Source organism: Cariama cristata, unplaced genomic scaffold, assembly GCF_000690535.1.
Source record: "Cariama cristata isolate BGI_N322 unplaced genomic scaffold, ASM69053v1 scaffold2618, whole genome shotgun sequence".
Taxonomy (NCBI): Eukaryota; Metazoa; Chordata; class Aves; order Cariamiformes; family Cariamidae; genus Cariama; species Cariama cristata.
The window spans coordinates 12,530-28,858 of NW_009630470.1; the positions used below are offsets into that span (position 1 = coordinate 12,530).

General features: G+C 36.4%; 1 protein-coding gene across 1 annotated transcript in view; it reads right to left on the reverse strand.

Annotated features, from left to right (window-relative positions):
- Positions 1 to 2,053: 2,053 nt before the first annotated feature.
- The window catches only part of LMBRD2 (LMBR1 domain containing 2), a 26,794-nt gene continuing 12,518 nt past the window's right edge, over positions 2,054 to 16,329 (reverse strand). Inside the window, exons 12-17 of the mRNA XM_009705535.1 lie at positions 10,709 to 10,806; positions 8,848 to 8,951; positions 7,620 to 7,666; positions 5,674 to 5,776; positions 4,308 to 4,437; positions 2,054 to 2,344 (exon numbers count right to left, since the gene is read on the reverse strand). Of these exons, the coding sequence (XP_009703837.1) occupies positions 2,284 to 2,344; positions 4,308 to 4,437; positions 5,674 to 5,776; positions 7,620 to 7,666; positions 8,848 to 8,951; positions 10,709 to 10,806 (543 nt within the window). The 3' untranslated portion in view covers positions 2,054 to 2,283. The remainder of the gene's footprint in view (positions 2,345 to 4,307; positions 4,438 to 5,673; positions 5,777 to 7,619; positions 7,667 to 8,847; positions 8,952 to 10,708; positions 10,807 to 16,329) is intronic.

Below are 16,329 nucleotides of genomic sequence, written 5' to 3' on the forward strand. Positions count from 1 at the left end.
TGGATGTCCAAGAACTGATACAACCCCTTTCATATAAGGCTGAATTCAGCATAGCATTTCTAAGTAGATCTAAAATAAATTAAATAGGTGCTAACATAAAGTTGCTAAAGAACTATCTGCAAAAGAGTCTCATTTTCTCAGCTTTCAGTCACTGATACAGACATAAGATTTTGATCAAGCTTTTACGATACACAAAATACCCAAAACTAAAAAAGTGTCCTCTTACAGGTAATCTGGAAATTGCATGAGCTTGAATACATGCGGGCATGGCTGTCGTTCAGTGTAGTCATCTAAGAACAGAACTGACAATCCTTTTCTGTCTGCCAATTTATTAATATGATTATTCTATAGAAATAGTATTTTTAATCCTTCATAGTAACAATTCAGTGTTTTAAAACAGGCAGATCAATATATTACAAATACCACTACTGTTAGAATACATGATGTACTAAATCACAGGAGGTAGTCAGATCCCCATTAACAATTATTTCAGAAAACAAACACTATTTTTAAAAATTAGTATAACACCTCATTCATGAAAATTTACTTTTCAGAATAACTCATTCCTAGCTGCTTTAAGGGATATCCGTTTTTTAAGCATGATAAAAAATTTATGATAGAAATATGTTCTCTTTCAGTTTTCAACATAATTTTGCAATAAGCGTATAAGAAAAGTCCCAAGTGGTAAAGACTTAAGACAAACTGCAATAAAGCAGTTACTAAATTTTCAATTAATCAAATTCCAAAGATATAACGAATTTGACCACATCTTTTACCTTATTATTACATTTGAAAATTCACTGAACTAACTACGGTTTAAAATTATATCTACACCAATGAAATTAATGTGAAGCTTTTTTACACTGTTAGTAATTGGCATTTTTGAATGGCATTCAAGTGAATAAGCGTTATTCTTTTTGCAACAACTTACTGCAAAATACAGGCATCTTAAAAACAGATACATAATGCAACCAGGGCATGTGGGACATTAAAAGTGTTTACTGTTATCTAGTCATGCTATGAATTTCCCTTCTTTTAAAGAAATACTCTACAATTTGAAGCCGTGCCTGAGGTGTGTGCAAATCATAATGTTTCAGCATTTAACTTAATTTTCACATTATATTTCTTTTACAGTTACAAAAACACTACTGTGCCAAGATTTTCAACCATTACAACTGTAAAAATCTTAAGCAGACGTATTATCTTTGATAATGTGTTCTTGCTATTGCACATATGCTCATATGACAGCGAAACCCTGGTCCATATTCAATTTCAACTATTTACACATGCTAAAATCATTTATCTGCATATAACGTTGAAAAAGAAAAAATATAGCCTTTCTTGACCAATACACCTTGCTCCAAAATTTTTGCCACCAAATTTCATAGAATCATAGAATATCAGGTAGGAAGGGACCTCAAGGATCATCTGGTCCACCCTTTCTTGGCAAAAGCACGGTGCAGATAAGATGGCCCAGCACGCTGTCCAGCCAAATTTTAAAAGTGTCCAATGTTTGGAAATCTACCATTTCCTAGGCAGATTATTCCAATGGCTGATTGTTCTCATTGTGAAAAGTTTTCCTCTTGTGTTCAATCAGAATCTCCCCAGGAACAACTTGTACCCATCACCCCTCATCTTTTCCATGTGACTCCCTATAAAAAGGGAGGCTCCATCTTCTTTGTAGCCACCATTTAAATACTGGAACATGTTACTTTATGATTTTATAAAGAACAGCCTGCCATTCAGTCTTTCTGTTTATACATGGTCTGATTCAAAGACCACTGAAACAAAAAGAAGCCTTAATTTAATTCAGTAGATTTTGGACAACGCATAAAGTTCAAATAGAAAAATTATAGAAAGTGTTTATTACAGTAATTGACATAACTGCACTTTGGACGCATTAAGTTGCTCTTACTGCATCTGTTAAAATACAAAAAAATTCCTTCCAAAAAATCCTCTTCCTAAAACTTACAATGTTACAGTTCAAGTTGAGCCCTAGGTATATTTACGAAGTTTACTCTGTATTAACTTAATTAATAGTTTTCTCTTTTTGGTCATGACACAAAAGCCCACATGCACAACAATACCTACAACAGAAGCAGCATATTCTTGTCATAAGTAGTAAAGTTATCATACAGGTGCATTTCCAAAATAGTTCCTTCATATTCTTTTTTTTAAACAAAAATGGTCTTTTCTGGTTCAGTGGTATATCATAAGTACAGCATTTTCCAAGCAATGAATAGGAAATAGATTTCCAGTGAATTTTCTTTATCTTTGAGGAGTTTAGACATCGTCAAATATTTTGCTTCGAGACATTGACAGGTATCTTCCACCAGGCTGGTACCTGCAGAATTGATTTTAAATATGAAAACGTATCACAGGAAATAGAAAAATAAAGATATATGAAAGCCTGTAACTCTCACTGCGCTTGTACTCCTTAACTCTGAATGAATTACAAGATCTGAAGTTTCACTGAATTACTGTTTCCATGAGAATTGGATAGGCAGACACTAAATTAAACCTCATGCGATCACAAAAAACAGTGATATGAATACAAGGGGTCTTAAAGAACATTGTTTCCTGATACAAAGAAAAGAAGTTGAATGTTTTTGTTGAACAGGATATTTAAAAAAAAAAAACAAAACCAAAAATAAACAAATGAGCAACAGTATCCAAAAGTAGTTTGGGTGATTAACAGAATGTCTCATTAGGTATTCCTAGGAGAAATATAGCAACAAAGATAACAAAAACAAATGGCTGCATACTTAGTAGGAAAAAAGCAGCTTTGCAAACTGTTGGTCAAATATATTTTAAAAGCATTTTAAAAGCACAAATAAGTTCCAAAGAAAGCACAATGTACTTTCTCTCCGCAGTAGTTACCAAAACCTGAACAGACACAAAGCCAGAACCTACTGTCCCTAGTGTTCTTACTATCCTCGAATGTTTGTAGCTATTGCAGGAGCTGTAGTTCTAAAAATCAATGTTATACAAGATATTTTTTAATGAACTGAAATCTCATATGCAATTATTGTTGATTTGTCACCTCTATGAAATGAAATGCAGGTTACTAGATGAAAGCTCTACTAAGCTCTGTGGCTCCAGATTTTCTTTTTAAAGAAAAAGTTCAGAATGTTCCACTCTGCAAAGTCTGTATAAGTGCCAGAAGACTTCAGATACTGGACTTGAAAAGTATTTGCTCCAAAAGAATTATATATGCATATTCATATTTTTGTAGACTGTTATCCCTTTTACACTGTATAGGGGTCAACAGCTGACAGAACTGCATATATACATATGCATATTCCTATTTTTGCAGACTGTCATCCCTTTTACACTGTATAGAAGTCAACAGCTGACAGAACTGCTAGGCTAGCTCCTCTTTAAACTCTCGCACTTAACAACTTTGTTGTTGATACAAACTAACATCACTGAATTGATCTGTAAAACCCAGCAGTGTCATTTAACAGCATTCTTTGCATGTTTTTGAACTGGCATTTATTTGTTGACGCTGTAGATGTAAGTCAACTGAAAACATTCATGTTTTTTTATTGGATTGTGTATGCTGAAAAATAATGTAAACTATAACATTTTATACGGAAATTTAAAATTATTTATCATTAAATGGTTCTACATCATACCTACCCAGATTAAAAAAGCACCCATAAAATGTATTACTTGTTTCTTAAATATAAGCAAAGCTTAGCAGTTATATAAGATACTCCATTTCACAACTAAGGAAATTTGGTGTTGCAGTCACACTCACAGAACCATAGAATTCTCTATTCTAGACAGAGCTACGCTGTTCAGTTTGGGACTTTTTGTTCAGTAAATTCAGATTTTAATTTACTCCAGTAGTTCCAAGATCTAATCCCCAGGTGTATTCCTGCCACTACTGGCCCTGTAATACTCAGTTTTCTTTCTTATACCCTTTTATGATGGTTTTTATATAGGGCAATCAAGTGAGCTTTCTAGAGTCTTGTAGGAAATCATAGAAAATCTTATATTGTACATACGCAGGTCATTCACCACCTTTTTTTATATGCAGTATTTTTCAGATTATTCAAATATACAAAATTATAGTAAGCTAAAATCTTACTGAGACATTTCTAGAAAACTGAAAAACCTTCACGTTTCAATCCGTTTTAAAACAATTCCCATATTATGGGGAAAAGGGAGAAAGGAAAAGAGCTAGGTGAGATGATAAATTTTGTTTACAAAACTATTATTACGGAATGATCTGATATAGCTGTCATAGGTCAGAAGACATTAGTATCTTTTAATTGTAAATAACACAGAAGATTCCTCACCTTCCCGAGTCTGATTCAAGAGGGTCATCATTAATTGAGTCTGCATTAAAATCCAAAGGTTCTGCATCCTGGAGGAGTTCTATTCTGTCTCTTTCAGTCCTACCATTTGATCTGGTATACTTTGATAGCGCTGAAGAGGTAAAAGGAAGCAAAGACACTCATTTGCTCTATGAACACCTTGGAATGTGAGGAGACATCAAACTTAAAAGACCATAATAATAATTTGGTACTATTTCATCCAAAATGTAAGTGTGACGATTTAGAGTAGATTCAGTATTAAACCAAATCTGGCTACATGCTCAAATTTGTAGTATTTCATTTTTGTATCTCCATTGCAATATAACTACAACTTTTCTTTCGCCCTTCAAGTAGGATGAGATCTACTTTGCAAAGAATCAAAGAAAATGAGAAGTTATATGCAAACTTCACTTTTAAATCAATCAATCATCCATCCATCTTCCCAACTTCCCACTTTAAGCTAGCTGGAGGTTTTTTGGTTTGACTTTGTTTGTTTTTAAAGAGGCAATCTCAAGAATTAGTGGAATATAGCTGTTCCGCAGCTCTGCCACCTTCACTAGGCCAGTACCTATGGCTTGTTTTGGTGTTGGAATGCTACATGTTCATATGGTTAACATTAAAATATAATTTCATACAATTTCAGTTAGTCTACCACTGAAAATGTGGGTTTCCAACTTTATAAAGAGCAGGCAGAAATCTACGAGGGTTGTCTCAAAAGCACGTTCAAAGTTTCCCTCCTCATCTCCCTTTTTTCTTCTTTATTCAGTTTCGTTTCTTACTTGTTGTTAGCTTACAACAGCACATAAAATTCATAAAAACCTTAACACTGTGACAAACTAACTTTTTGGACGCTTAGAGCATCTACAAAAAAGTTTTTTGCTAACAGATGTTATTAAATGAACACATATGTACTCATGTGATATGTTACTGGCTTTACATTTGTTGGTCAATTCCCTGATTATTCCATTGTTCCTGTCTGAGGGAGTTCATTTGGTAAATTTTAAGATTTAAAACTCCCAAGTTCAAGACATATCTTAAATAAAGCCTCTTCGTTGAAAACTGCTACTCTAATTGCAACCATTGTGTGTCCCATAAGAAGACCAAGTAATTGAGACTAGCCAGAATCTCCAACCTTAGCTAGCTGAAGTGTTGAAGATGGGAAGAAACACAGCACTCTCTTCAGGTGTCTTTAATGGGCAAGATGGCGCTGTGCCACAGAAGGGAATATATTAGCACATAATCTAACACAAAAAGGAACATATTTGAAGCTACTCACAGTCGTGTTGTGCAGACAAGGTATTAAAAAAACAAAACAAAATAATCCCCCCCCTAAAGCCGCAAAGCTTACGTCTATTGCTATTGGTCTCTGAGAAGTTGGATTCTTTTTGGTCTGTGTGGACAACTCTGTTTCTAGTGGAATCATCTCTATTTCCATATCGCTCCTTCCATTCCTGGAAAAAAAAGAAAACAAGAAAAGAAGCTGTGAGAAAAAACTAACACACCAAAAGCATATGTAGAATCAAGAAATATTGCAGATCCACAATTTAGAGTTAACTGGCCAATCACATCAGACAATGAAAATAACACTTTGAAAATACTCCTGTTCAGTATCTTGAAATAAGAATAATTTTTGATTTGTTTTAAACTCAAGATACGTCCCTTCACTAAACTGGTTACCGTAACTGTTGTTCAGAAAAAGACTTGCAGAAAACAAACTACGTATTAAAGCCGCTCTCAAAGTTCACGCAACTGCTCCAAGTTATGGTGGGAATGTTGGGTTTTTTTATTTTGTACTTCCATCTAGTGGCAGAATGGAAAAATAACCAGATGCAGACAGCACTCAAAACCATTTGGACAGGTCATGTTTACTAAGCATGCTGTTCTGTTGTGTTTCCATTCCATCATGTTTTAGTATGTAAATATTTTAGTATGAAGTATAATGAAATATTAAAGAAGAAAATGTCTCCTGCTTTTATCAGGAGACAACTTCATGTTTCAGTAGAAACTTTTCCAACTGCTTCAATAACTTTAATGTTTCAGAGTCATGCCTAGGTCCCAGATTATGGACTGGTAAGAACTGGTATACTCAAAGTTACTGTGCTAATTTATGCCATATGTTACAGTTCTAAGCTGCAGAAGGATCAAACATTTAACCATGAACCAGTAAAAGGTAAGACTCTCAAAAGGCCCAGAAGTTTCCAAGAATGAATGTGCTACAGTATTTAACGCAAACTCAAAAAACAGGTAACATCTGAAATTGAGTTTGCTGTTGAACTAAAATTGTTGCTTAATGTCAGATCATTTCAGTGTATACTATATGTATCATGCATTTGCTACTATTTTATTTCACAGTAGGTTCAAGTTCTACAATTAGGAGATGAGGGGGGAGAAGATCAGAAGAAAGGTCTATACAGTATTGGCTGTCATCCAGAATTAAAGTATCCCTGAGCTTGAAAAGCCAAGAGGTTTTAGTCCCAGTATTATCTTGCCTTTCCGCTGGTAATATTTTTCCCTTCCTCTAAGTCAGTTCATTTTTTGCATGCATCCTTTCGATCTATCTCTTTGATTATGACTTTCTATGCTACATTCCAAATGTTACAAAGTAATGAAAAACTAAAGCTACAGTTAACTGAAGCTCCTTAAAATGAAGCTGTCTGAATTATTTTTTATTTGGATTGACTGCCTTCACATATTTTTCTATTCAGTATGCACTTAAAGTATGATTTGAAGCAAACATTCTGTTTGTTACTCAGTGGTAACAGTATCAATTTTGTCTTAAATATAATTCCTGCTTCTAAAAAAAAAAAAAACAAACCACCACCATCTGTGCCAATTACCTTCCAATGAGCACACAATACAATGGGTAAGTCTGGGAGGAGCATACAGCCCCCATTTCAGTGAATATGATGACACTGCAACTGCAGTTACTTTAAGCAGAGCAGTATCAACATAAAATACTGATAAGAAGACTTTTTAGGTTATTCTGCATCCTAGAAATCAGGACCCTTTTCAATGCTTGTTACACCTATTGGCATATACCATTCTCAGAGCACACTGAATAACAAAAGTGTCCAAGTAGTGTGATGAGAATCGCCCTCTTATCCTTTAAAATTAAACTGTAATTTCCACGCCCCTCCCCCAGCCAAGACTATACTGCAAGATTAAACTGATTCCATCTATTCCTGGGGACTTACTTTTTTGTGAAACAGATCATACTGAATTAAATAGCAATGGCAATTCTTATCAGATATTGTAGTATATTAAAATCATAATTAGCTTAAAAAAATCTCATACCCTTCTTCTGTTTTCACCTTCTTCCTGCCTTTGTCGTTTTCTTTTCTCTGTAAATAAAAAAAAATTGTCTGAGCTCCATACAAGAAAAATCATTACCAATATTTATTAAACAAACAATGAAACTGCAAAGTTAACTAGCAAAGATTCTTATTGAAATAGATGGTTCATACAATTAAATAAAAACAAAAGACAAAGCTGCAGGTCAATCATTATGGAGTTTCCCATTAAAATGAATTCATCATGACAGTAACTTGGGTCAAGGCATAACGTTTGGATATCAGCTGGAAAAGTAAAAAAACCTTCCTCAGAAATAGTCGGAAAAAGTATGATGTTAAGAAGGAACTTGAGCAATATTAAACGAAAATCTTGCTGGAGTTCTGTAAGGCCCAAAGTATGGCTCAAATAGTTTGTGCCCATATCTGCTATTAAGCAGGAAGTGTAAAATCACTGTATCAAAGTAATAGTAACCTCTCGTTTAAGGGAATGAGACATTCCTCTTTCTCCAAAAAAAGAAATATTACTACTCTAAGTAAATCTAGGTTTTGTTTTTCATAAACTATGAAAGAAAAACAGAAGTGTTCCATAATATAGTATTGCATCAACAGATTTTAACTTCTAAACATTTACTCAAGAACCACAACAGCTTTTAACAACTTTCAAGAAACACTTCCAATAAAAATTAACATAAAAAAAACTAAAAAGCTCTCCAAAACAGCAGATAATCACAGCCCCAGAGAACAATATGCCTTCTGTGATAAAACACAGTTAGTTGAAATAGCAAAAAATCCTAAAGGAAATGATAGAATTTGGGCAGCTCAATCAACCCAATTACACAAAGAAAAATTAAAATGAATTTGTTTATGATAAACACAATTTAAGTGCTAACTATCCTTAGTGACACAAGCACCTGTTCAGGTATTATTAGATCATTAATGACTTCAGAGGAGCACCACTTAAATGAACTGTAAAATATTTAGAAATATCAAAAATTCAGATACTAGATGAGTAGAACTGATACTTCACTTAAGCTGTCAATGAAGTCCAGCACTGTTTATACAGCAATCACAACGCTGTAAATCTATTGCATTTTGTGCAGCACACTGCCTCAGTAGTTATCAAAATATTGACAAGCTATTTGCTTTCTTTTTTTTGTGCAACATTTCAGACAAGTTTAATGCAACAACATACTATATTTTGTAGGAGGACTAGGATAGAGCACATAACTTACCTCTTCTGATTAGCTCTTTTCCTTCATCAATCAAATCAGAGGTCATTTCACTATCCCCCATGAACTGCTGGAATCCCAAAAGATTCAAACAACGAGTTCCTAAACTGGTAAAAGCAGAAGCAGCAATTTCCTTTGTTAATTTACAATCAATAGTTTAGATATATTACAATGCAAAATGTAAAACAAATTATCCAGAAATTTATGGACAATTCAAGTAAAGAAACAATACAGAAGAAGAGACAGATTATTGTACTAGCTGAGAAATCAGAAAATTCAGAACAGTGACACATTCCTAAATCCAATTGAAAGTGATGGAACAATCCTATTCAAATAGAGAGATAAAAATGTTTATTGTTTGAAAGTAGAGCAAATGTTTTAAAATAGGAGAATTTCTTGAAACATTCTCAGATATAACAGAATGTATACCTATGATATCTCATTGACTCTTCTTTGCCAGAAGACAATTACTATAAAAATTCTGCCTATTATGATTTCTGTGTTTCTAAAACAGTAATAGCATAGGAAAGTCACCTTCATCTCATGTTTCACTCAGGAGAAATGTGTGGCATACTCTTAAGTTGTAGGGATGCTGGCTGCCATTTTGATTACCCATTAGGCAGCAATCAGACATAAGCTTGTTCTATCTTTTTTAGGCTAGTCCTGGAATTAGACAGCATGAAGCCACTTTCACCTGATCAACTTCACACCAGAGAACACAACTGCTGGAGAATCAATATCATGTTCAAAGCTGCCTTCATTGTATATTTATGCTGAAAAGTTTTTTTTCTATACTATCTAACTACAAGACCATTGGATTAAACAAGGAAGACAGCTTTCCTTGATAGATTTAAATTACACATTCAGTTTTGCATGTATTTGCATTATTAGAAGGCATTAAAGTTCATGCAAAGCAACCTCCTCTCCTTTAGTTTCTTTTCTTCCTTTTCACTATGGCGTTCAAGACCCAGGATCATCACGGACAAAAAGTCACACAAACTATTTTCTTGTTATCGGCTTTCCTGTTTGGTTGATTGGGTTTTTTTTGCCTCCATCACCACTTCTGTCACATAACCTAAAGGTCAGCTGCAAAAACCTAGGACTAGATCTTTGTTGTCTTACTATCTATGGATGTGCATAGAGTATTAATGGACATTCAAGGCATTTAACCACATTCTACATGACTCAACATACACATTGCTTCTGACTGAACAGTAATGCAAAAATGAAGAAGTGAACATAAATGTAGCCAAGCAAGGTCAGACTGAAAGTATCTCACCCCTTACAGCAGTGAAAAGCAGACATTTTGAAATGTAAGGAAAAAGCAAGCATGTAACAGTATTTTCTGCAATTACCCTTCTAGCCTCCAACATATTGTGGTTTACGGAAAAAAGATCCAATGATTTAAAGCACTATGCTTTCAAACTGAAGTCTGGTAACAGATCACAAATTTTTTTACAAGTCTGTTAGAAAGTTCATTATTTAAAGTTTCTGCTAGTGCTTCTTAGTTTATTAGAAAACCTTGTTGCAAACACAGCTTCCTCATGGGAATTTTAATCTCGAAAGCAGAATCTAAATGTTCATGAGCTTCAAGGTTTGAACAGACCAGACCTCAAAATCTAGGAATGAAGTTTAATGAGGAAAAAAACCCCCACAACTCAGTTATGAGTTAATACAAATGGTATTCTTAAAATGCACACATTTCATATATATAAGTTAACAATTTATTGGTTTAGTTTTTGCATTTTTATTAATATGTCACAACTCAACTGCTGGAAAAGGAGAAGTGAATCTCTTCCTGATTGCTGAAACTAATATTATTAATGTAAAGAAACAGAGAGGATCTGTCTTGCAAATCACTTACCTAAAGTATGTAGCAATACAGAGAATGACAACAAGCATTGGGTAATATATATAGAATCCATCTGCAATGAAGGACAGCACTCTCATGGATCCCATTATCTGGAAAAAAAATACACAAGAAAAAGCTCTAATCAGATATATTCTATATATATCCATAAAGATTGTGCCATCTCACTGTTTTCTGTCCACAACACCCAAATACACAATCCTTTACAGTTACTGAAACATAGCTAAGTATTATTATCACAGATCTGACTCAGACAGTTGACCCAGAATAACCAGATATAAAGGCCGCCTCTAACAGTGTATCCACTTTGAGGTTTCTAAGATGCTAGATCTTCTTGTCTCACCTAATCCAGAACCAGTTCAAATCTGGTGGATCTTTTAACCTGCTGTGAATGGAGTCTCTGGACAACACTAAGAATCTCCTTGCTAACAACAAAGACATGAGATGTAACTGGCTGTCCTACAGAAACTGGTTGTTCAGCAAAACCAAACTCACTAGTTTTCAGTGGCAAGTTAGGTTTGCTCCCAATCTATAAAGATGTTCCACACACTAAAGCCAGTGGAAGCTAAAGCTATTAGGAGGTAAAGAACAACAAAATAATTCACTTTCTTAGGATAAAGAGACCAAAACAGAAATATTGAGGTATTGATGACTCCCAACGATTGTGGGTATTTCTCAAGCCAGCTTGACAGCATCATTGAGTGAAGGCCGACCCTGGGAGAAGGACACAGTTATGCTCGTTGGCAGAAAGCCATGGGAGTAAGAAGTGAAGCTTTAAGATATGGAACCTAGTTAGCAGAACACAGTGATCTGTTTCAGCAGCTATTTGCAAAAAAGTTTAGTCTTTGGCCTTGTAGATTACAAGAAAGTTGTTAAAGTTGCTATGTCTGTAATAGTTAAAAAAAAAAAAAAATAGTGAAAAAATGCTGTAATGGAAAATTACTGAAGCTCAGTTACAAGCTGACACATCAGCCCGCTGTAGAGGTACAAAAAGTTTGCTTGATTGTAATAAGGAGTCTTCGATCCACGTTCGGAGTCCATGCATCAATATGCCACAAATGGTGCCCAACATGGGGCTCGAACAGGGGCCTGGGCCTGGAAATGACTAGCTGTCGATTCGGTGGTGTAGCTCAGTCAAACTATGGGATTAAACGCTGAAAGGAAGCATTATGCTGAAAGGAAGCGTATACAGTGCGCTCAATTACCTATCGCACGAAGAAGGTAAGCGGCTGAGAACAATGGGAACTGCTTTAACAAAGGAACAAAAAGATGTTCTGCAAGTTTTTACTAATACTCTTAAAAAAAGTATGGGAAGAAAATAGATGAGTAAGAATTGAAACATGTTCTTCTATGGGCATCAAAAGCTGACCCATCTGTTAATACTATTAACATTTATATCCCGGAGGTTTGGGACAAAATAGGTGTCCATCTACGGGACTGTGCTACAAAAAATTATAAAGTAGCCGCCACTTTGTTGAGCCCTTGACGAATAATTTTTGAAACTTTAAAAGCTCATGCTGGCTCACAAGTGCAGGAAGCAGAAGCAGCACCCTTGGCTCCTTTGCCACCACCCCCTTTGGCAGACCCTGCAGTAAGACCAAAAACTAAACCTGCTGCTACTGTTCTTGTGGCTTTGCCATCTGATAATTCCAACGATGACCCAGATGACCCTTTTTGACCCAGGGCTTATTAATCCAGAAAAGGAGCCAGATTTATATCCTCTGAATCCTCAAAATAAATGGGCAGCTGTAAAGAGAAACGCAAGGCAAGTGGGGGATGCAGATATACTGCATGCATTCCCTGTGATGTATGTGGCTGATCAGGATTCATGATGGGAAGGTCTCTCGTATGCTCTTATCAAAGATATCAGGCGAACAGTGACGGACCATGGACTTGGGGCTTCATATACAACTCCTTTGATATAGTCTCTCTGTGATACTCATGTGTTTACCCCAAATGATTTTAAAATGTTGTTTCACTTGATAATGACGGACATGCAACACACTATGTGGGAGTCAAAAATGAGGCAGCTTGTGGGCATCCAAGCTACTGAAAACTCAGCGTTGGGGGCGCGCGATCCACTGTGAGCAGTCACTGCTGATGTGTTATTGGCACAAGGTGATTATAGCACCAACGCTGCATAAGCGCGGATTTGCCAGGCAGGTTTGCGGCAAGTTAAACAACTGGCACTCCATGCTTTGAGAACTGTCCCTGAAGCCGGTAAACAAAGGCAGCCTTTAATCAATCAAAATTTGACCAGGAAACCCCAAGTGGAGTGCAGTGAGGGGTCGCACTATGACAACAAATCACCCCTCTGAATGGCTCCCTCATGGAGCTGACACAGTCTGTGCACCAGCGCAAGCGGCAGCACCGGACGCTGTGCCAACAATTTATAGCGGCAATTTTAAGCCCAATACGAAAGTATTTTGAAAATGTTTTAATTTACCATTATATGGATGACATCTTAATCACTGCGGAATCAAAACAAACAGCCCAAGAAGTGAAACGGCAAGCAGTCCAAGCAGTTTCATCAGGAGGACTCAGAATTGCAGAAGAAAAAATACATGAAACTCCACCTTGGCAATATTTAGGATGGAAGACATCATAACAGAACATACAGCTTCAACGTATCACTTTGCAAACGAAAATAAAGACTCTGCATGATTTGCAAAAACTGCTAGGAACCATAAACTGGGTCTGTCCTCTCTTAGGAATATCTACTGAAGAACTCCATCCTCTTTTTAAATTATTGAAAGGAGACCCAGATTTGACATCTCCTCAGACACTTACCCCCTCTGCAAAAATCGCCCTTCATAGAGTGATTGTAAAATTAGCAGGTCAAGTCACCCATCGATGAAAAATGGACCACCCTGTCAGCCTTTTTATTTTTTATTCAACTTTTCAACCCTATGGCCTTTTAGCACAGTGGATTCCACAAGATGTATATCCATTGATTATCCTGGAATGGATATATTTACCACATAATTTTTAAAAAACAGTTACCACAGCTATTGAAATGATAGCTATGGTTATCCAGAAAGGAAGGGAGCGTTTATTAACGTTAGATGGTATTGAACCTGACATTATCTATTTGCCTTCTGATACAAAACAGTTAACCTTTTTAACTCATCAGTCTTTTGTCTTACAGTGCGCTCTAGGGGATTTTACAGGAGAGTTATGTATTCATTTCCCCAGACACAAAATTATACAATCCCTGCACTCTTTTTCCCTTTTACCTACTTCACAATTAGCTATTACACCAATAACTGATGCCCTCACAGTACTTGCTGATGGGTCTGGCAAAACAGGCTGAGCAGTAATAGTTTGGAGAGATAGTGATGGAAATTGGAAAAATTACATATTGTAACAGGATCACCTCAGGTAGTAGAACTCTCCGCAGTAGTCTGTGTTTTCAAACTATGGACTACCCCAATAAACATTATCACAGATTCTGCCTATGTGGCAGGCCTTTGTTCTAGGCTAAAGGAGCATTCCTTTTTGAAGGAAGTCTCTAACGAAATTTTATTTGCTCTTCTCTTAAGTGGCTTAAGTGGCTCCTGGATCAACGGGCACACCCATATTTTATACAACATGTACGCTCGCACACCTCCCTACCTGGACCCATAAGTGAGGGAAACACACAAGCTGATAAGCTTGCAGGTGTCACGGTTTTACCTGACCATTTTGCACAGGCTTGTTCATCCCATGAATTTTATCATCAAAACACAAAAGCTCTGCAACGCACGTTTCAACTGACTCAAGACCAGGCCAGGCAAATTATACAATTGTGTCCCGATTGTCATCAAATTTTGCTGGCACCGACAATCAGAACTAATCCTCGAGGTCTTTTGTCACTTGAAATTTGGCAGGCAGATGTTACTCATATGCCAGAGTTTGGCAATTACAAATATGTACATGTTTCTATCGATACCTTTTCATCTTGTATTTATGCATCAGTACATTCAGGAGAAAAAGTAAAATATGTTTGTCGACATTTCATTATGGCCTTTGCCACCCTGGGAGTTCCAAAAACTATAAAAACAGACAATGGCCCAGGTTACATAGCACGTAAGACACAGACATTTTTTCAACAATGGGGAATTCAACATATCACAGGCGTTCCACATTCTCCCACGGGCCAAGGCACTATTGAACGCATGAATAGCATTCTTAAAACTATGTTACAAAAACAAAAAAGGGGAAGTTTGGGGTTAACCCCACAAGAACGTACAGCTAAAGCCTGTTACGTTTTGAATTTCTTAAACTGTTGGACGGAGGATGGACGTCCTATACAACACCATTTCAGCTCATATAATACTTTTAAATCTAATGAGAAAGCCCAAGTTATGGTAAAAAATTTACAAATAAATCAATGGGAAGGACCTTTTCCATTAATAACCTGGGGTAGAGGGTATGCCTGTGTTTCCACAGGTTCTGGACCAAGATAGGTACCTGGTCAATGGATCAAGCCATCATTATCTCAGTCATCGCCATCGTCTGTGCCATGACGTCAGCTGCATCAATATGGATCCCACCTCAACCCAAAACCAACATCTGGGTAACCTTGGCCAATAGCACGGGACAGGACACATTATGTCTATCAACTGCTTCTCCGGAAAACTCCTTTACAACCTGTCTGGTCAGACAACCTGTTGATGATTGGCCCGTTCCCCCAGAACAACAGAGCATAATTAAGGGGTTTGGTAATGTGGTTAACGATTGGGATGGTTGGGTTCCATACTTAGCCTATGGTGAACTTGAACCGCAGGAACTGGATTTGTTAGGATCTGTAAAAACGGATTATTGTTTGTACTTCAACTACACAGGCAGAGATGGTACAAAAATAATTCAATGGCTAAATGCTACAATACCTGTATATAGAAATGCTAGTGCCTGGTGTAATTATACTTCTCCTAACATATCGAGATCTAGCAATCGTCCACTTAAACTGCCTGCAGGATTATTTTTAATCTGCGGAGATCGCGCATGGCCTGGCATTCCCTCCCATGCAAAAGGAGGGCCATGTAGCATTGGAAGGTTAACTTTGTTAACACCCAATACATCCACGATTACAGCTCACAAATTAAGCCGCCACAAACGCACTACACACACCTTTACAACTGATTGTAAGGACAATGTAGAGTTTTGGAGCTCTAGCAAAATCATAGCAGCATCTGTATTGGCTCCAGGAGTATGAACAGTGCAAGCACTTACTATCTTAAACAAACTTGGCTGCTGGCTTGCAAAACAAACTAATGCAACTTCACTGGTCCTAAGCGGACTACTGCTAGACATTGATTCAATAAGGCATGATACACTGCAGAATAGAGCCGCAATGGATTTTTTATTGTTAGCGTAAGGTCGTGGTTGTCAGGATTATGATGGACTTTGTTGTATGAATCTGTCCGATCATTCTGAGTCTATTCACAAAAGTGTCGAAAACTTACAAGAAGGACTACAGAAATTACAACAAAGTCATGGTTTGACATTTTCAGAAATCTTTTTGGTGGATTAGGCTTAACCGCATGGATAAAAAGCTTATTACAAATAGGTGTAGGACGCTTATTCATTTTTGTATGTATTCTGCTCTGCATTCCCTGTGTGTTAAAATGTGT